Below are 21775 nucleotides of genomic sequence, written 5' to 3' on the forward strand. Positions count from 1 at the left end.
AAGCAAAAGCATCACAGGACCAGAAAGCACTTCATTAAACAGAACATAGATATTAAATTATTAAAACTGTAAAAGTGGTATGTACTTTGTTGTATATCAAATAAAGAGTGAAGTTTAACAAGCATTTTATTTTAATAAACAAAACACTACTTCAGTCAAAAAAACTCGAGTAGTAGACAAAACACTAATTAAATAACAATATTACAGGAATAGTGAGTATTTTGTCAGCGTAAACAAAACATTACTTATTCAAAAACAATGTATGACTAGTAAGGATTTTTATTTTACCAAAGAAAACATTAATTAAGAAAGAACACTGTTCAGCTAGTAAACATTACAGTGTAAAAAAGAAAATGCTATTTAAATAGTAACACTGCAGGACAAGCAAGAATTTTATTGTAATAAACAAAACACTACCTGAGTAACAATGCTGAGAAACTTGCAAGAATTTTATTGTAGTAAACAAAACACTACCTGAGTAACAATGCTGAGAAACTAAGAATTTTATTGTAGTAAACAAAACACTACCTGAGTAACAATGCTGAGAAACTAGCAAGAATTTATTGTAGTAAACAAAATGCTACTTAAGTAATAACACTGGATGACTAGTAAGAATTCTGGAGTCAACATTGATTAAGTAATGACAGTACAGGACTAGTAAGCATTTTACTAGTGCAGACTTTATTGAACTAAAGTTAGACTAGCAAGTATTTCCTTGCACTAAACACCATATTAATTAACAATTAAAAAACAGTAAGCATTTCCATATCTTAAATAATTGTTTTCTACATCAACAATACTGCTGGACTAATAAGCAATAAATGATACATTAATTAACTTAAAAAGTTGACAAGAATATAAAATGACAAATGTTTGTAACAAAACCTAATTAAATTATTAACACTAATAAATTACAGATTAGCATTATGAAACCTAGATTTACATTTAAAGCATAAGTTGTCATATTAATAAAAATATAGAACAAATATCAGAGATGAGAGCACAAGAACATTTAATACACCAGCAGAAACAAATCCTTTAAACTATATGACATAGAGCAAATAAAATAAAAGAATATAAAGTACCACTAAAAACATAGTATAGTATAAATGGTGCAGTACAACACACTGAAGAGAAGAAAAGTATCACAATAACTATTAAAAACGAAGTAAGACTCCAACTTAAAAGACACACACACACAGATATTAAAACAAATATATAACAGTGATACATATGTCTGGGCTATCATGAACAGATAATTATGAAATAAACAACAATGTACAAACTTCAAAATTAGCTAATACTCAAGCACATAAGTAACATTATGATGAAAACATAATTTGATATGCAAAATTGTAGCCCAATGCTACTTTGTATTTCAATTAACAGGATTTCCAAGTTTTAATAACAAAATGTAAAAAAACGTTATTTCAAAGCTTATTTATCTGAAATTAACTGAGGAATTTACATTGCTTCAAGCTGTTATGATTAATGAGTAAACTTTTAATGTAATCCAGCCTCAAATATCAACTATACGAGTTAAATAATATGTTTGAATTATAGTACACAGTCTTATATTTCAATATGGCAGATCAACTAATAGGATTATACACTTTTTAATAGCACATTACTTGAAGTATGATAAGCTATTCAGCTCTAGCTAACTTACATGGGCTGGTATATAAATGTCATATACAGAAGCTGAGTCAACATCGACTGCATGAAATCCTTCAGCTGACCCATAAATCACCTTCAACCGAATACCTTCTTCAATTGACATGTCCACCAGCAGAGGCTTATGTGCCAATTCAGGGAAGGACTTAAAGGCCATAAATTTGTGATAGGGTTTTGGAGCCCAAGCATATATTTCTATACTTTCTTGAAGAGCTATGACAAGGAATTTAATCCTTTCATATTTCACTGAAAAAATATTTGAAACTGCTGTATCAATTTAACAAAGAAAGAACTGAAACTTAAGATATGCTGAGGATAGTTAGATGCATAACATTGAAAGTATATTAAATCTTTACTTAGGAAATATGGAACAAAAATAATCTTCAATGAAGAAAAAGTAAAATCTGTATCAAAGTAAAAGTTAAACAGTAGACACACTACAAAAATGTTTACCTGAAAAAACAATTAGGACAAGTTTTACTTTACAAAAATGCTGTAAATTTATTGTGTAAAGAAAAAAATGACTTCTTCACAGAGAACTTAAGAGCCATTTTGAAATTTGAAAGAAAAATATTTCCATATTTTGGATTTTGTTATCTCAGGCATAAATAGTGTAGACTTCAAGTACATATGAAATTACTGCAAATAAATATTTATTTTCAAGTTAATGTGACAATTATGTACTTCATCTTCTTTCATAGTACTTGTCAAAATATTTCATAGTTATACAAAATGATATGTTTTATCAAGCATACTGAACTGTTTCAGATAATGTAAATATAAACACGATACAAATTGCACTTATTCATCTTATTTATAACACTTACTCCACAGATATTAGTACATTATCAGTACAACTGTTTGCTTCAAAAGACTGAGCTCAAATTTCTTCAATATAGCATCTTATAGAAGTACAAACCATGTTCCATGTTATTTAGAACTGTAGAAAGTATGAATAATATAGACAGCTGTGTACTACAAGATGTAATTTCCAGAAGTGTGATATAATTTGGTATCCAATTCATAGATTATTTTCAAGATAATTAATTCTGCTTTAAAATATTGCACTGCATTATCATAGTTAACACTTTATATGTTTAATAATATAAAGTAATTTCTACAATGCATAACTACAATTAAAACTGACATATACTCATTAGATAGATTAATTGTCACAATGAAGCACCATGATTAAATCTGATATGTTTACTTACATAGATTAATCACTGTAACAATTTATTCTATACAACTTATATCAGGTCTCAATAATGTCACAGTATGGAGGTGTTGGCATGAAATGGAATTTCACTTTATTGTTTTGGGATTAACAGATGGCTCACTGACTTCCTGAGAAATAAAAGTTTAGTGATTTTCTTAAGATAAAAATAATTACCCCATTGACTGGGGCTACCCTAAATGTACACAGAATTTTGCAAGCCATACATTATATATGGAACACTCACATACACTGCCAGAGGCAGACCATATCTTATAAGACAAAGCAGCTATCACTGGGTCAATTATTGTTACCTCTTATTACAAATATTTCACAACAAGACAGAATAAGTTACTAACATTTCACTTTTTCCAGGAATTAATGAGCATAATTTAATTCAAAATAATTATGACTCCAACTCTGTGTACTGAATATATCACATAACTACTTAAAAATGAATAAAAAAAGATTGATACCATACTTGTTGCAAAACCTAACAGTGACAATGCCTACATGGTAAAACATTTGCATAACTCACTACCTTTACAAGGACTGTTTTTCTCACATTTGTTTTTTTAAATCCAATTATTGCCTATTTTATGCTCTTTTTCTGAATACTGACTACATAAATTCTTTCACACACAGAAACATTTTCGTTCCTAATGTTTCATTGATGATTTTTATCAGACCACTGGAATTTAAAAGTGTGGATACATTTTTACCTCTCCTCTAGTAACTTTATTTTCGTAATTCAATATTTTAATTTTATTAAGGGATACACACATACTGATACATGCTATTTCACACTAGTCTTGCATATCTAATTATTACCTATATATGTTTAATAAGTCTGATTACTTTGGAATATTTTAAGCTTATTTTTTTAAATCAAAGGCTCATGTAAATGTCTTAATATGAAGACAGCATTTAAGAAGTAAAGATCATATCATCTAATTAATTTAACTCACCAATTCTAAAATGTACAGCTCCCTGCAAATCTCCTACATTAATCCATCCAGTTCTCTTTTCTAATTGCTGCAAAAAAAAGAACAAATGGAGGTTCATATATCTTGATGTAATCACAAATATATTTTGGAAAAAAAACACAATTAACTACTAAGAACATCACTTTTTGAACACAAAATTAAATCGCATAGTACTGTTTTTATACTGCAAAAATCATGTTAAAACTATTTTCCTAACAACTAATTTGAAAAATTATACCCTTTTCTAAATTCATGTCAGGTTCAGTGAAGAAAAAAACCCCAAAATATTTAATGATCAAAGTTATGAGTTGGAAACAAATTAAAAATATTCACTGTCATACCAAAATGTACAAAAAAGTTATACAATTAGAAGTACCTAGTTTTAGTTTTGTGTTACACTTACCCCATCCATTCGTAAAATCTTATTTTTAAGCCAAGAAAGGTAGTACACCCTCACACGGGACTTCCTTCCTGACACTGTTACTAAAATGTTTTGGCCTTCAGACACTTCCATTTGCTGAAACTTACGCCTTGTTATAAGATTGTAAACCTTTCCTTGTCCACTCCTATCTAACAGCATTAAGCCATGCTCAGTTCCAATCAACAGGTTAACACCTGTATAAATATCTCAATTTTTAATCAGAAAGATCAGGTAATTAGATTTTTTATAATGTATACATAGAATTGGAAGAAAGAAAATTCAACTCCAAAACATATTAAGTTTCTGTATTTATAATAAACATATACTTTTCAATAAACAGGTTTTTATACAAGTAATAGGAGTTCCAATGGGAGCTAACTACTCTACTTTTATAGCAAATTTATATCTTTATTATTATGAGGATAGATTTATTGAAAACTACATAATTCCAAATACTTTAACTTACAGATATATACATGATTTAATTAGTACAAATAATCCTGAAATAAATATTGTTATTAACACTATTTATCCAGTAGAATTAGAAATTGAAAATACTTCAATATCTAATACTGAAATATATTGTTTAGATTTAGAAATTAAAATAGTTGATAAATACATCAATGTAAATATTTTTCACAAAAGAAAATATTTTGCCTTTCCAACTTATGGTTTACCCTATTTTAATAGTAATGTACCATACCCTTCTGCTACAAGCATTATAACTTCTCAATTACTCACATATTGTAAAATTTGTAATAAATTACAACATGTTATCAGTAATGTTGAAATACTTATATAAAAACTAATAGTTACTGGATTTAATAAAGAACCTTTAACTAAAATTATTAAACTATTCTGTAACAAATATAATAATGTATTAAATAAATATAAAGAAACAAATATTAAAGAAAGTTTACTAAACATTTCTAATAACTATTTTTAGATATAAATAAGGTAATTTAACAACTTTGCACTATTTTATGCTGATGTACATCTTACAGCACATAAAGGCTTATTTAGAGCATGACAGTTACAGTAGATTTAATGGGTGGTTGTTGGGAGTTATACTAGTTAATTTAGATAAATGGATGGGACCATTCATACTAGTATAATTCATTTACTGGGCTATCAATAAGTGTTTTTCTATCATAATGGTGGTTAAAATGCTAACTTTAAGAGGTAAGTTTATTTAACTTACCTACCCCCAGTAGTAGTACCTTTATTTCTTATTCTAATCTCTTTTTTCAATTAATTTCTTCTTCTTCTTTATTTTGGAGAGCAGTTACCTTTCCACAACTGTGTTCAAGCAGTGAAGGGTGATGTAATTGTGGGACGTTGTGGGCTTGAGCACGCACATCTCGCTCTCCTAATTTCTATATCTTTAATTGTACTTTCTATTGTTATTCCTTTACTTTATTTTATTTATTTATGTGAGAATGGCAAATGGAGGTTAAGACTGATAGATAGTGTATCTCCACTGCAATGTGGGCCCTACTTCCACAGTCTCCTCCTAAACCTAGGGTACATTTTGTATTCCACATTATAGCTTGTACCCTTGGGATCCTTTAAGTTAGTGCAGCATTTTTTTTTAGTTTTCCTTGTTTTTAGTTATAACAAATTAATAAAATATATATGTAATATGAACGTAACATTATATAAACAATTAATATTATTGATATATGACAAATCCCCACCACAATGTGGGTCCATTTTCCACAGTCACATCCAAAGACCAGGACATATTTTACATTTTCCACATTATAACTTGTGCCCTAGTAACTTTACTTTCATAATGGTGTAGTACATGTTTATTAAAGCTTGTTATATATCATATATTTCTTCAGAAAGCAACAGAAATTTAACAGAAAGTTTTTAACATGGATTTATGGATTATCTCTGTGACAATTTTATTACTTTAACCAAATTTTTTTAATAATAATACTTCTGTTGGGATTATAAGTGAACAGAATCTTTCACAGCATATGTATCACTATAACCACCTCGTGAGAAGAAAGAGTGATACATTTCTATACCAGGATTATTTAACTCAAAATGAATGGGTGACTATTTCTTTCCTGTAAGTGCTTTTAAGACAACATTTTGCATTGCAAAAGAAGCTTGTATTATACAGCAGATAATTTATCAATACCTCATGCTAATTGTAATCTGAAAATGGAATCAAAATTGCTTGTTTCACAACTTCAGACAACATGCCATAGCAGTATTTAATCCCAACCTAATATACATAAATCTGGTTCATTTTTAGCTAAATATTTTCTCATATACATACATACACACACTCTCATAATGCCACTTGCTTCTAATAGCTTACAGCTGTCATCAGAAGATCACATTTCATACTTTCATGTTATCATATGGTCATATTTTACAGGTCACATTATTTGATGGATTTTGCATCCACCATTTTATTAGAAGATTACATTTCCCAGCTGTCATCATTATATGTCCCTATTTTACCTGTGTCACTTTATCACACGTTCATATTTTATATGCTGTCACTTTATCAGATGCTCGTATTTCACATTGTTAAATGTCACTTTATTAGATAATTGTATTTTAAAGGATTTCACTTTAAAATATGGTTATATTTTACACCTGTGACTTTATTAAATGGTCACATTTTACAGGATGTTACCTTATCACAATCTTTCACAGACAGTTACTTAACTGTAAACTTACCCCATAAGGCAGCACATAATATTTCAGAGTTGAACCTCTTTTTGTATTTTCGTATCTCAGGTGTATCAGTTGAAGTTTCATGAGATGTAGGTGTCACATTCACATTAACATGGGACTCTCTTCTGGGTGATGGATTTGGTCCACCACTGCCAGCTCCAAAGCCAAAAGTCAGAAAGGAACGTTGCTTGTGCTGTAACTGAGGTGGGGTTTTACTCACTGCTTGATGATACTACAAACAAAATTCATAATATGCCTCTCAACTATTCCAACAAAATGATTAAAAACAAAAAGTATAGAAAAAACTTGTGCATATTCTCTGCTGCTTAAAACACTGCCACTGGTACAAAAAGTAACATTAATAAGTATAAATGCCATTATTATGTTTTCACTCTCTTTTAGTTTTCATATCCAATTTGATGATTGTGTATATCAATAACAACTTGAAATTACACATGTAAGCATGATTTTAACTGAATATCGAAAGATCTTTATGAGTTTCAATTATAATTATAAAACTATAACCTAAGTAATGCTTATTTTCTCAAAAAACCTTCAAGTAACAGTAAAGTTTTTAATGATACTAGAGATGCTTCTCCATAATTGTTACAAACTCTATTTATTTTTATTTTTTTATAAATCTCCAACAACTATGGAAGTCTAAGTTTAGTTATGTTTTTTCAGATGCTATTTTTTGAGAAAGTCAAATAAACTGTATAAAAATTATGAAACCTAAACAATTTTTTCTAAAGCATATGTTTAAAACACAGAAAAAGAATATGTTATTAAGAGCATTTCCTCAGCTACACCAATTAGTCATTATTATCCCTACTCTTTAAGCAGTGTAGATTCACTCAAAATCTTCTGTAAATGAAATGCCATATACCCCAAAGTTTATCATTGGAAATATAAAACTACTTTACACATAGTAATAATAACAGAAACTATACTGTAAACTTTAGAAAACAACCAAAATTACTATAGCATGAAGATATTAATAGGATGAATACTCAAATCTTTTATATAATAAAGCCAAAAACTAATAAATCTAAACTTCTTTGCATTTCAGCTAAGCATGAAATAAATATTTAAAATATCATGATTATTTGCATAAATGCATGGAAATCCTTACAACTTTAATTCTTCCTAATCTTTATATGATTTTTAATCACATTACACATTATACAAAAGTTTACCTCCTCAGAAAAACTTTGATCAAGTTGCCTCTGTTGTCCAGCAAATAGCTGAACTTGAGAAACACTGTTTTGTGGAAGCAAGTCTGGAAGTACACCACTGGATCGGCCCCCAATGTTACCAGGAGAACTCTGAGACGACTCCATTCTTTGCATGTAGGGTCGACCAAGTCCTTCACCTGGGAAAGGAGTTCCTCGTTCAATTCGATCTCTCTCTCTCTCACCCTGAAATTTAGAAAATAGATTGAAAATAATTTAATCCCACAAGATAGTAGTTTAGAAACCATTTAAATAATTTTCAGCTTCATAACACAATCATTTTACCAAGTAATTTTATTTACCTGATACAATTACATCAAAGATTAAACCTTTGCAAATTTTACAAGCAAGCACAATAAAAATTGAGAAGACCAGTTTTTGAGAGCAACAGGTTTAGTGGGTCAAGTCAATAATTTATTGTTTGTAAGTTTGGTAGGAAGTGCTCATATGTTCTCTCCAAAGAAAGTTAGAACAAAACAAAACAAAGAATTGTAACACAGGACAGAAGAAACATGTTAATAAAGCAAAGAAAATAGAAAAATACCTACTATCAAATAATTAAGACTTCAAAATTTCTAATGCAACTGTTAAATAAAAATAAAAAATAAATAAATAAAATAGTCTGCAGTATATGTTGCTTAAATATTTTACACTTCTTCTTGCTTTGGATTATAGTTTACCAAAGGATTCCGTTGGTAAACTATAACCTAACAAATTTCATAGCATAATTATATGGTTATTGCCAGGAAAAATGATTAGCTTTAGCTGAAGTCCTTTCAGTAAGTATCAGAGATTTAGAACTTCCAATACCAGTATATGATAACATTTTGCTTTTATAGTTTCATTGTTTTTGGCTTTTTACAAGAATGTCTAGAAGTGAAATAATACTTATAAATTACACATATTTATTTGTAATTCTTAAAAACAAATAACAATGAAATTCAAGTTCTTCACATTATCACTTTCTGTATGGACTGATTTCAGGTTTCTATAATTAAGTTTTCAAGATAATTTCTTTCATCTCTGAAGCTTACATAAAAATTAAAATTTCTACTGAAAAAAATTAACTAAGGAACTATTCAAACAGAAATACAAAAATCAGAGAGAAAGGAGAGAGCACTACACAGAGCTAACCCCACTGACCTGCATTTCTTCCTTACAAAACACTAACATTGACTTTAAATCTTTTTCATGCATATCTTCAGTGGGAGTTGATGATGCAGCTGACACATCTGGAGTACAGGTTTTGTATATTGGAGAAGAGTTCTTCTGTTGAAACTCTTCCTCACCTTCATCTGATGCATCAGAATCTTTCTTACAAAATTTCTTTTCAATACTATTATTAGATTTTTCCTTTTCTTCACTGTCATTAGCAATATAGTTTGAGTTTTTACTGGATTCCACTTTACTTTGGTTCTGTAAGTGCAGTAAACACTATGCCTGAAATCTTCATTTCATAAGTTCTTATGAACACGTTTCTTTTGAAATTTCATCTATAAAAATATCCTCATACTTGGCAAATAAGTGCAAAAATTTTACAATCACTTACAATTACAATAAAATAGGTAAAATTACCATGTTTGTAGCACCAAAATACATTTCTCATAATCTTAAGTATAAATGGTTTAATGAATTTAAATAGAAGTTGTATTATAGATGTGAATATATAATTGTAAAAATGATCTAAACTGCTACAAACAAAGCACTCTAATTCTTTTGTAAAGGCATAAAAACACTACTTTTTAATTTCTTATCTCATTCAATACGTTGATTTTTAATTTTGACCAAAGTGGGTAGCTTGCTTTGATCACAAGCTAATATTAATGTCTCTGATACCTTCTCCCTAAAAATAAAAAAATAATATGGAAGTTATGAACATTTTTGGGTTTATGGGTTACAGCTAATAAATAAAAGTTTATACAAAATAATTAAAAATTAGTTCCAAGGTTCCACTGAAAAAACATAATGTTATAGGGAAACTACTTTTAAAAGGTTACTAGACATAAGTTTAGGTGTTACATTTCCATCCTACTTGTGGTATTCACTACATCCAACCTACTCACATTGCAGTCCTCTACCAGGTGACACGTTACCGATTGTATGAAGTTGGAATTTGATGACATTCCTTACGTTAGTATACTGTAACAATATTTAATCATCAAATGTTCCAGTAGCACAGCCTTTATCAGTACTGTCCCTACTTCTATACTAGAAGTTCTACATTGACTGTATGGTGAATAAATGAGATACTGGCCTCCATGTGCTGCTCTATATTAAAGCATGTGACACTATTTATACAAATTTTCACTGGAATTTTGAAATTTATTCTTTACTTTAGGTATCATGATTCACTCTTTTAAGATGCATTTTCAAGTGGTCAACTTAGCTTATCAATTGTCACTCAAAGTCCAAACCCTGGGTGTGTGTATACTTCATTTTTAATATTACTTAAATCATGTAGAAATCATATAAAGGCAAACTTCAGTCTGGCCTTGATGTTTCTCTTAGAGAGCAAAGGTTTCCTCCTTGCACACCTCCCATACAAGTTAAACTTGTGCAGTCTCTTTCTGATTGTAGAGACATACACTTCCACATCAACAGTAGCCAGAGCCTGCTGTAGGTCCCGTGATGACATGTTAGAGTGTTTGGAGATCTCTTTTAGCATCTTGTGGTCTGCTTTCAGGTGAACTTGCTTGGATGACCAGACCTAGGCATGTTGGCAGTTGTTTTGAAAGCCCTCCACTTGTTGACTATTTTCCGGACAGTGGAATGGCTGATTTCAAAATCTTTTGAGATCTTTTTAAATCCCTTACCAGACTCATAAGCTGCTACAATTTTCTTTCTGAAGGCCTCAGACAGCTCTTTTGTTCTCACCATGGTGCTCACTCTCACTTCAACAGTCAGGAGCACACCAAACTAAATGTCTGAGGTTTAAATTGGGCAAGCCTCATTCACAATGCTGATTAACGATTTTCTCATCATGTGCACCTGGTTTGATACACCTGTGTGTGAGTTGAGCCATTTTAAGTGGGAATAAATGTGGGGGTGTCCTAACTTTTTCCTCAGTTAGAATATGCATTTTTGTAGAATTACATTTTACAGAAGATCTTGAAGAGTCTTTTCTTCAGTTTTAATTGTTTAGATATATTACTTTAATCACTCAGTATTGTAACAACTGAGATTAAATATCCATTTGTCCAAAATTGTTACAAACATACACAGACTTTCATAGAGTGTCCTAATTTTTCACATGACTATATATCTGAAATAAATATATTTAGATCTGTCTCTATTTCAATACATCAGGATCATTTAAAACTGGCCTACTACAAAGTTATTGAATGAAAATGCAGAATAATAGGATATGAAAAAAAAACAACTGAAAGAAGATGCATATCTTTAAGTTGTGCAGTTATAGTACTTTTGAGGATGTCAAATTCTTGGGTGCTACATAAGGTCAGAACAGAAATAATGTTGAGGGCTTCTACTGCAGATAAACAATTGTGTTTCTTGGTAACATCACCATGTAAGATTACCTGAAGAAAGCAATTCTTCAAGGGATGGTGAGGAAAAGGCTAGTGGAAGCATGGGCAGATGGAGCTTGTGTGTCTGTGTGTCATGGCTGGTATCAGCCATATGAAAGATTTGGAGCAACTAGCTTTCACAGCAACCACACCAGTGTACATTCATGCCATGTAATTTTGGGGTAATAATAAAATTATTAAACACGTGTAACAAAAGTTATTTCTTGAAAATGTTTTCTTCTGAATGATGTGTGGAGACAAATTTATTACTATCTCTGATAAACATTAACAAATTACACAAGCATTTGTTATTTTCCTTGAATATGAAGATTTCATGTAAGCTTCATATTAATATCTCATAATTAATTTCTCCATCCTTAACAAGACTTTAGTACTTAAAAGGAAAAAAAAACTGAACAGACAAATTTATGACTAGATTTTTTCATACATTTGGCCCAACTGCAATGCAATGATCTATACATATATTCTAACTTTGATGCAATGAATAGACTAACCCGTCTAATTAACAGTGTCCCATCATTACTTTCTTCATCATCAGGGGTTGGTGGCAAAGGTCTATTTGGTGCCTGGCTTGAAGAGGACTCTTAAAATAAACAAAAGTGATTATGTCTATTAAGTACTTAAATAAAAAAGAAATATCAATATAATATGCTTATTAAAAGTATTCATTTTTTAAATGTAATTATGTTTTTGTCATGGTGCTCATTAATTACAAAATGTAAAAAGTCTATAGAAACATTTCTGGAAAAAACCGTAAAATTTAGTGTTTCTTGAAGGACATTTGTTTCATAATACACAAACAAACAGCACTGACTTGACATTTTATCATGCTTAATTCTCACTAAATTTGCCACAGGCATTTTTCTCTGTTTTTTTCATTAGAAAACAAAACTAACTGAGATAAAAAACAATACAATAAATATATTTCTGTTAAACTAAAATCAAAAATTAAATTTAGTTTAAAATGAAAAGGCAAATTCTCACCTTCAGGGACAACAAAAGTTTTTAATGCATCATTGTTGTAACCATCTGGAGGTCTAATTTCAGAGAATAAATAAAACAAAATTATAGAGCAAAGGTATATTATTGCACACAAAATAATGTTTGAGTACTGTTGTAAACGAAATTTATTAATTTGTTTCATAGCATAATGAAAAACTGTTTTAATGTATGAAATTTACAGCAACAAAAAAAACACTGATTTTGCTTATGTCATCATTTCAGCTTCATTAATACAAAACTGAATGGAAAAATATGTCAAATTGCACTATCATCTGCAATACTTTCTTATAATCATATTTTTCAATAACATACAATACTGTGAAAAAGTATAAAGACAAGATAAAATTTGTTTCACTCTAATTCTTCCATGCATTTACAGAATGTAAATTTCAACACTATGGTAATGCCTCACTGATCCCTGTTAATAACTGAATAAACCAGAACAAGAATACTTATCATTCTTTACAATTCCAGTATACTTGAACCAAGAGAATGTTATTAGGGTTCTTTTTTGAATGAACATACTGATCAAAATTAGTGTATGAAATAATTGTTATAGTATACAGAACAAAGCTAGCAAGAAGCTAGCATATGGTATTGGTATATGCTAGGAATCAATTTAATAGCATTCCACAAATAAACCTTCATAAAAACAGTGTTTAATACCATATATTATATTTTGTTGTCATGCCATGGCCAATAAAGCATAGAGAATTTACAGTAGAGCAGAGAGTTTGCATAAAAGCTTTATGTTATGTTATTTGGACTTTTTAACAAATTGCTGCAGATTTGAAATGCATCCCAAACACTGTCAAGCACACCAAAGATCATGAGATCAAGACAGGTAATTTTGAAAATAGGAAAGGAAGAAGCAGAACACCTAAACTCAATGATACTGATAATAAGTATCTTCATTTATGCAGCCTTCAGAACAGGAGAAAGACTGCCACTGATCTCAAGCATGAGATAAATTACCATGTATCAAATGACAGAAAAGTGTCCAGATCTACAGTATCAAGAAGACTAAATAAGAAAGGAATATTTGGTTGTGTACTAGTTAAAAAAACTTTTACTTCAATATTCAAATATTGTCAAGAGACTGAAATTTGCTACAAAAGTACAAAAACAGGGCTGCTGCTGATTGGAAAAGTGTGTTATGGATGAGTGAGTCAAAGTTTGAAATATTTAGTTCAAAGCATAGATTGTACACCTTGCAAAATAAAATTTTAAAGTTACTTACTTCAAAGTACAGTAGGTACCATAAAGCATGGGGAAGGCAATGTGATGGTTTAGAGGTGTTTTTTGCTGAGGAAAAAAAGAAATATTTATAAAATAAATAGAATAATGGACTGTCAGATACTGATCCATCATGGTATATCCAGTGGTTTGTATAGTATTGATAAAGGATTCCACTTCCAAGAAGATAATGACCCCAAGTACTCACCCAACCTATCAAGAAATTACTTAGCTAAGAAAAAAGCTGTTGGAGTCATTCAAATGATGAAATGGTCACCATGGATCCTCAATCTCAACCCAGTTAAGGAAATATGAAATTTGATATATCAAAAACTTAAAAAATTAAAAATTACTTCCTAAGAAACTTTATGGGAGAGCATTAGAGACATCTGGAATAAAATCCCAAAGGACACTTTGATCAAACATGTCTCAAAAATGCCTAAAAGAGTGTCTGCAGTTATTAAAGCAAAAGGGAGATGTACAGATTATTAACTGTTTGCTAAACACAAGCACTTTCACTGAATTTTTGTTATACTAAACATGAAAATAATAAAATTTTGAAGATTCAGCTATGATTTACCTTTATTGTTGTTTGAAAGTAACCTGAATTCTAATTTTTGACTTTGTCCTAACACTTTTTCACAGTACTGTATAATAAACTTAATTTTCCTGTTTCAGTTACAATCAACATTGCTTCAATCTCCACTTAGCAACAGTATTTACAATAATGCTGAATCCTTTGATATTTTTACATAAAACATAAAAATTTCAGAATGTTAAATATTTTCTCTATTACTCATAGTAACATTTGAATTCTTTTCTACATTGCATTTGTTCATTAGAAACAAAAAGTTTCAAGTTCAAATTTGCAACTGTTAAATTTGACTTACATCTTATGTTTTATTCACTTTTTTGCACTTAACAAAACATTTGCAGTAGTCTCTTCAAATTTTTCCCCATCATCATGCAGACACTGGAATTTTGTCAGCTATTCTTGCTCAAAATATCTATACTTTTTTTCTTTTTAGTGTAACCAAGCATTATGGCTCAAGCAAGAGAGTTCTATTATTCTAAGAATTTTACAGAATGTTTCTAAATTCAGTAAAAAAATTAATTTGTCCTCCCTATCAAACAACTTAGCTCAGCTTTGTAGTAATGTATGCTCTTAATAGGTAAACATAAGAAGCACTCCTGCTTTAGGGAAAACCATTAATCTAGTAGCAGAATTCAAAATGGGGTAAGCAGATCCTGCAAGCCTCAGACATATATTTCTTACACTTTAATTCAAAGATAATAACCCCAAATTATGAAAATGGTAAAAAAAATTCTATATTTTAAAAACATATTTGTGTCAATGTCTTTTATATAATTACTCAAAGGTGGTCAACATAACAGGATCTTCACTCATTTCAGCTCATATATTTTCCTAGCTTTACATACCACAAAGTACATGATATTAAAGATTGATAAATAAGGATGCATCCAAGCTAAATTGCCAAGTGGTGAGATCTGTAAGACAGAATGGAACATTTGCACTTGCAACAGCACAGAATGCTGCATCAAAGCAAAATACAGAAAAAATATTTCAAATGTACATAAATCTATACATTGGTGAATAGGACTGAACAACCAATCTGAAGGTAATTTTAGCTTGTATCTTTGGGATGCATTATTAAACTCATTTCTCCATCCTAGTATTAAAATTTGTAAATTTACACATATGAAAAGTGCATTAATATAAACACTGCTAAGCACTACAATTAATAAACAATGAACATATTTTAATCACAAAGGTCTGGGTGGATCTGAAGCTAGAAGTGTCCCATCATTCTGAACCTGTCCATCCTCATCATCATCATCGTCATCAGAATCAGAATAGGTAATACTTGTTGTGGGGCCTTGTTCAGGAGTGATTCCATTTATGCGAGTTGGTTGTTCATTAACAGTGGGCATGACTGGCCCTCTTCCATTTGCTCTTCCCAATCCTCCACTACTGTTACTACCAAGTGCTAATTCATTTAGTTGTGCTGCTAATATCTCAAGATCCTACAAGTAGCCATAAAAACATAAGATTGAGCAAGGTAACACAATACCATTAAGCCCATCAAGGTCATATAACAATGAAAGATTGAACAACATAACACAATAACATTTAATCTATCAAAATCACCTAACCATTGAACATGTCAATACTACAGCTTCAAAATAATTATAAAAGACATATAACCTTTGCTTTAGGACAAGGCTTAAGCTGTCAACACATTTTACTTGTTAACTTTATTCATATTCATGTTCCAATTACCAAAACTGTAGAAATAAAATACATACTTCCAACAGGAAGCCAAATCAAATCATCAATAACTTTTAAATCTGAATCATACCAAATCTAGCCATTCAAGCAAATTGCTCAGAATTTTGTAATCAGTTATCATGCCATTAGTTTTTCCCTATACAATTACCAGCTAATTGATAATTTTGTTATAATATGCATCCTGAAGTCATCCACAAATATTAATCATTTTATTTTTAAGCCTCAGAATCTGATCAGGATCAGTCACAAATGCCAGACATTGAGTCAAAGGTTCAAGCATTTCTTGTAATTGCATCCAGATTTTTATCCCTCTTGACATTGACAGGAATTTTTTAACAAAACAGGATATTATTTTCTGTGTTTCTGTGTCTTATTTGTAAGACTTTACACTTGTCAATAATAAGAAACAAATTTTAAAATTTCTTGACCAATCACTATGTTTGTCAATGTACTTCTAAATAAAAAACACCATTTTATCCTCAGTACCAACATTCAGTAACAACTTAGTGTTATCATAATAAATACACGCAAACACACCTACACTGCTGGCCAAAATCTCAGGGCCAATTATCATAAGGAAAAAATATGCATTTTGCATTGTTAGACTCAACCACTTATTTGAGTAGAGCTTCGAAAGATGAAAATAAGGAAAGGAAAAAAAAAAAAAAAAAAACTTTTTTAGCATTTAATAGGGAAAATGTAAACACTATGAAATTAGCCTAAGTACTAGCTGATCAAAAGTTGTGGGTAAGTGACTGTTCTCCAAATTAAAGAAGAAAATTAAATATAAAAAATAATAAGAACAAATTAACAAGCAATTACAACTTAGGGGTAAGTAAGTTAAATAAACTTAACTCCTGATGGTGGTATTCCAATTCCCATTATGGTGGTAAGACACTAATTAGTAGTCCAGTAGGCAAATTATATCAGTATAAAGGGTCCCAATCAGTTACCTAAACTAACTCGGATAACTCCCAAACACTAACCATTAAGTCCACTGTAACTACTGATTTTCAGACTCTAAACTTATGCAATAAGGGGTTCATCTGCATGACATCTGCTTCAGCAATTGTGGTCCAAACCTCTTTTTTCGTTTGAACTCTCATTTACAGCATAAAGCTGGTAAAATTGAAAATGCTGCCAAATTTAAACCATCCATCTACTTGCTTATGCATTTAAACACTATCTTTAGGTAAGTCCACATCAGTTACTCAATCTTCATTGTTACCTATTAACTTACACAAATAATCAAAATGCTCTAACTGCAGCCTTTGAGAAATGTATTTCTTCGCACTATACTACTGAGCAAAAATGTGATCCACATTTTAATCTTTTCATTCATGCTCTAATAACACTATGTAACACAAATTTTTTTCCTGGATAGTATGTGTTATTTCTTAATTGCTTATATTGTAAAAGTACAGCAAATGGCCATTACTCTCTTCAAACTTTGCTTTTGTGACCTGGACAATGAAATTTAGAAATTAACTTATTTTCTATGTAAAAACAGGCAAATTTGCACATTATCATTTACATAAGGTCTGAATAAAACAACATATGAATCAAGATTTACATGTATTTATACTAAAGTTATATAAAGATGAATAAAAATGTTTAGAAGTGAGTAGTTTTTCAAGATTTGTGACTGTAATTTAAATCACTTTCACGTATCAGCCCCCAAATATAGTCTCCCATCATGTTTTTGTTATATGCTCCTTGGTAGCAGCATTCAAAGTCCAGTATATCTTGGTGGAAGTGCTCGCCTTGCTCATCTGAGTATGCTACCATGTTCTCCTTGAATTCATCAAGGATATGGACTTTCAGGGACATCCTGCAGTCCATTTTGCCGTAGTTCTTCACCAAAGCCTCAACCAGTTCTACATAATTTTCGGCCTTGTGATTGCTCAATAAGCCCCAAACCACTGCGACAAAGCTGCCCCAAGCTTTTTTCTTTCCTACTGAGCTTCTTGGGGAATTCTGTGCACTCCAGTATCTTCTTTATTTGTGGTCCAACGAAGACACCATCTTTGACCTTTGTTTCAGACAGCTTAGGGAAGAAGTCTCAAAGGTATATGAAGGCTGCAGACTTCTTATCAAGAGCTGTGACAAATTGTTTCACAAGACTCTATTTTATTTGCAATGGTGAAAACAACACCTTCTGGAGGTCCAATAATGGCTCACACTTGACATTGAGCCTCCCCACAGAGAACTCAGTCCGTTGTTGCCACTGCTTCCTGTTGTAGTGCACTGCAGTGTCCCTGCTGTCCCAAAGTCAAAGATAACATGGAAACTTAGTAAAGTCTCCTTGAAGATCCATCAGGAATGCCACTATTTTGAAGTCTCCAATAACCTCCCAGCCACACTCATCATACTTAAAGGCTTCTAGCAAGGTCTAGATGCTGTTGTATTCCTTTTGGAGGTGAACCAAAAGATATTTAAATTTTAAAAGGTCTAAAATTTGTATAATATAAAATCTTACTATTCAAGCAAGCAAAAATTATCTGTTTTACCTTCTAGGGTTTTTTTGAAGTGCTCCAGGGTTTGTCTTGATCCCAGACAGGCATGCCAAAATATGCCTTGTAGGCTTCACCACTTTAGCAGATACTGTCACAGAGTACTTTTTTGCTCTTGTCTTGATAAATTGGCCACATACATCAAAAAATACATCTGGAGAATGCTTGCAGCTTCTTGATGCCATCTCTGATAAAATCAGATAGGTCTATGTGTTCACTAAGGCAGCTAGAACTAAACTAAAGTGGTGAGTGGTGAGCCCCTGTATATATATATTACTATGGAAAGTTCTAGAAAATTCTCATAAGTTCTTCAACATTCTAGAAAGTTCTTGAACATTCTTGCAAGTTTAAGAAAATTCTCTATCAGCTACTCAGCACTGAATCTACCTGGAATTTTCTGGAAAATGGGTAAATTTGAAATTTTCATTACCCAGGTTGCAAAAGCAAAGTTTGAAAAGAAAAATAGGTCACTTCCATTTACTTTAAGCATAAGCAATTGGGAAATAACACCTTCTGCTCAGGAACAAGAAAAAGTAAAACTTTTTTTACACAGTGTTGTCAAACTTGATTACTTACTTGTACAGTACACCTTGTAAAGGCCTCCTAGACATTTTATGCCAAAATTGTTCAAAAGAATTGTCATAATTCTGACAAAACATGAATGAATGACTGACACTGAAAGTTCATGATGAGGAGAAACCCACTTTACTCATGTTAGTCATGAGAGAACAGTCCAGGATGAACATATTTATGAAGCAAAAGACCATGAGGAGAACTTACTAGTGGTTTCATGAAACACCCCATCTCAATACTGGGTGTAATATGACCCACTTAGTGAGATATGTGAAAAACATAGAGATCACATCAACAGAGTCAATGAATAAACACCTGGAAGCATCTGGAATAATATATCCTGCCAAGAGTAAGAAGTATTATTTGATGTCTTATATAAGTAAGTGTGATCCAAATATGTGACAAAGACCCTTACAAAGAAAATGAGATGGAGTACTTACTAATCAACAGAGAGACAGAGGGGTACAACATGACAACAAGAGGAATACAAACCATGAATAGCAGGAAAATGCCACGTGATAAAGATAATGAGATGTAAAAGTATGTGAAATATTCCACATACTGGCACTGATGAGGTCCTCCAAGAAAGGAAAGAAATGCACAGTCAAAAACATTATAAGGTAATAGATTTGATGAAAAGAAATATGAAAAGATGACAACCATCAGGAAAAAGGGAATAATATGCTAGACATGTCAACCAGTGAATCCAAACTGTAAGGATAACAGGAGAAAGGTCATAGTAAAGATTAGGATTACAAGGAATAAACAAATGGGAATGGGAACTGTGGAAGGTAGTAGTGAGTATGATATATCATTGGAGACCCTGAGCAGATAAAGGAGGCAGTTGGGATCATAGTGGTCATAAAGGTTGGACAAGGAAGGAGAATGGGTGTGAATGCAAAATTACCTTCTTGAGCAGCCCAAGTTTTGGGCATAAAGAATGATCAGAAAAAAAAAGAACACGGGAAGTATGAAACAAAATGCAGTGAAAATTTATTGCAAATACATCAAAAATATGACACTTGCATCCCAACATAAGTGAGAAAAGAGACTTCAAGAAAAGGGAATATAACAAACATGAAGACAAAAGTTTGGATGGAGGACATGTACAACCATATATGATCACATCACATCAGGTAGAGAAACTGGGCAAGAAGGATGGAACATACAGAATGAATTAAACAATATCCAACAGATAAAACTGAAAAGCCCCTGTCAAAAACGACATGATATGAGGAACTGTAGGATGGCAAGGATGATAGCCATGTTAGACAGACCAATGGTAGTATGTGCACCATTTATGATGCTAAACTTTCATGAATGAATCACGATCAGGATGGGAAATTAAGAAAGCCACATGATGCAAAAGTCCAGTCCCTCTGATGAGAAACCAGATAAAAGATGTGCATGAAAACAGAGTATTGGAACGGATAGATGATATGTCTGAATGGAGCCGATGCAGTAGTGTTAGAAATAATGGAAGACACCAAAAGCTAGTGCATTAATGTAAACCACACTTTAGCCACCAACAGAAGGCAACAAGGATAGGTCCAAATCATGGAAAGAACACATGGGAGTAGATGAATAGGAGGAAATGCACACAGGTACCAACCTGTTTAATCCTGAAAGCATCTACTGTCCCTACCAATGCATGAGGAGTAGGAGAACAAAACTGCAAAAGTTGTGTATCAAGATGAATAGCTAAAGCACCAATCTGGGATACCCCACTAAGCATACAATCCCTGAAAAACAAAAGGATCCAAACACCATTCCATGTGTAAAATTTTGTTGGAACAAAATAATTAGCTACAAGATTCAGGGAACCAAAAATATGACATATCAACAAAATGATGTGATGGCTGTTGGCCCAGTACAAGAGATCCAATGTTTGAAAATAGAGGTTTCTCAATCAAGTGCACTCTTGATTGGTAGTGTATGGGATTACCTTAGAATTTTTGTAGTGTATCATCACCAACTGACCTTGAAGAGCCCATAGGAAGCAAAGTTCAACAAAACACAGGAAGTTTCAAGAGACTGATATAAAGAAAGGACTCCAAAGAAGTTCATCTCCCTGAAACCTCCTAAGTATCAAGGCATGTCACCCAACTGGAAGGAGAAGCATCCTTAAAAAGATGACACTACAGATTTAGGAGGAGAAAGAGAAACACTTCCAGTAGTGTGGTCCTAACCCAATCACCAGGCAAATTGGGCTGGAAAAAAAGGGGAAGGGTGAGATGGGCATCTAAGAAATCCCAAACAAAACTCCACTGGTCTATCAAAACCTACTGAAGATCATCCATTTGGGTGTGACCAAGAGAAATGAGGGCTTCTATAGAAGCCCATATCCTGAAAAGAGAGAACCTTTT

At 31.6% G+C, this 21775-nt stretch overlaps 1 protein-coding gene across 4 annotated transcripts in view; it reads right to left on the minus strand.

Moving 5' to 3' along the window:
* LOC143232276 (serine/threonine-protein kinase mig-15-like) overlaps positions 1 to 21775 on the minus strand; it is a 117046-nt gene that overhangs the window by 26124 nt on the left and 69147 nt on the right. For 3 of the 4 annotated variants that reach the window (XR_013017473.1, XM_076467469.1, XM_076467472.1), the window contains exons 16-24: positions 15802 to 16058; positions 12759 to 12811; positions 12269 to 12357; positions 9373 to 9645; positions 8194 to 8415; positions 7001 to 7229; positions 4280 to 4491; positions 3859 to 3925; positions 1670 to 1920 (exon numbers count right to left, since the gene is read on the minus strand). Coding sequence is in view for 3 of the 4 variants with exons in the window: in XM_076467469.1 (XP_076323584.1) it covers positions 1670 to 1920; positions 3859 to 3925; positions 4280 to 4491; positions 7001 to 7229; positions 8194 to 8415; positions 9373 to 9645; positions 12269 to 12357; positions 12759 to 12811; positions 15802 to 16058 (1653 nt within the window). In the remaining variant the exon portion in view is untranslated. The remainder of the gene's footprint in view (positions 1 to 1669; positions 1921 to 3858; positions 3926 to 4279; positions 4492 to 7000; positions 7230 to 8193; positions 8416 to 9372; positions 9646 to 12268; positions 12358 to 12758; positions 12812 to 15801; positions 16059 to 21775) is intronic. The other variant, XM_076467470.1, reaches the window with a different exon arrangement.

Source organism: Tachypleus tridentatus, chromosome 11 (assembly GCF_004210375.1).
Source record: "Tachypleus tridentatus isolate NWPU-2018 chromosome 11, ASM421037v1, whole genome shotgun sequence".
In the NCBI taxonomy this organism is placed as follows: Eukaryota; Metazoa; Arthropoda; class Merostomata; order Xiphosura; family Limulidae; genus Tachypleus; species Tachypleus tridentatus.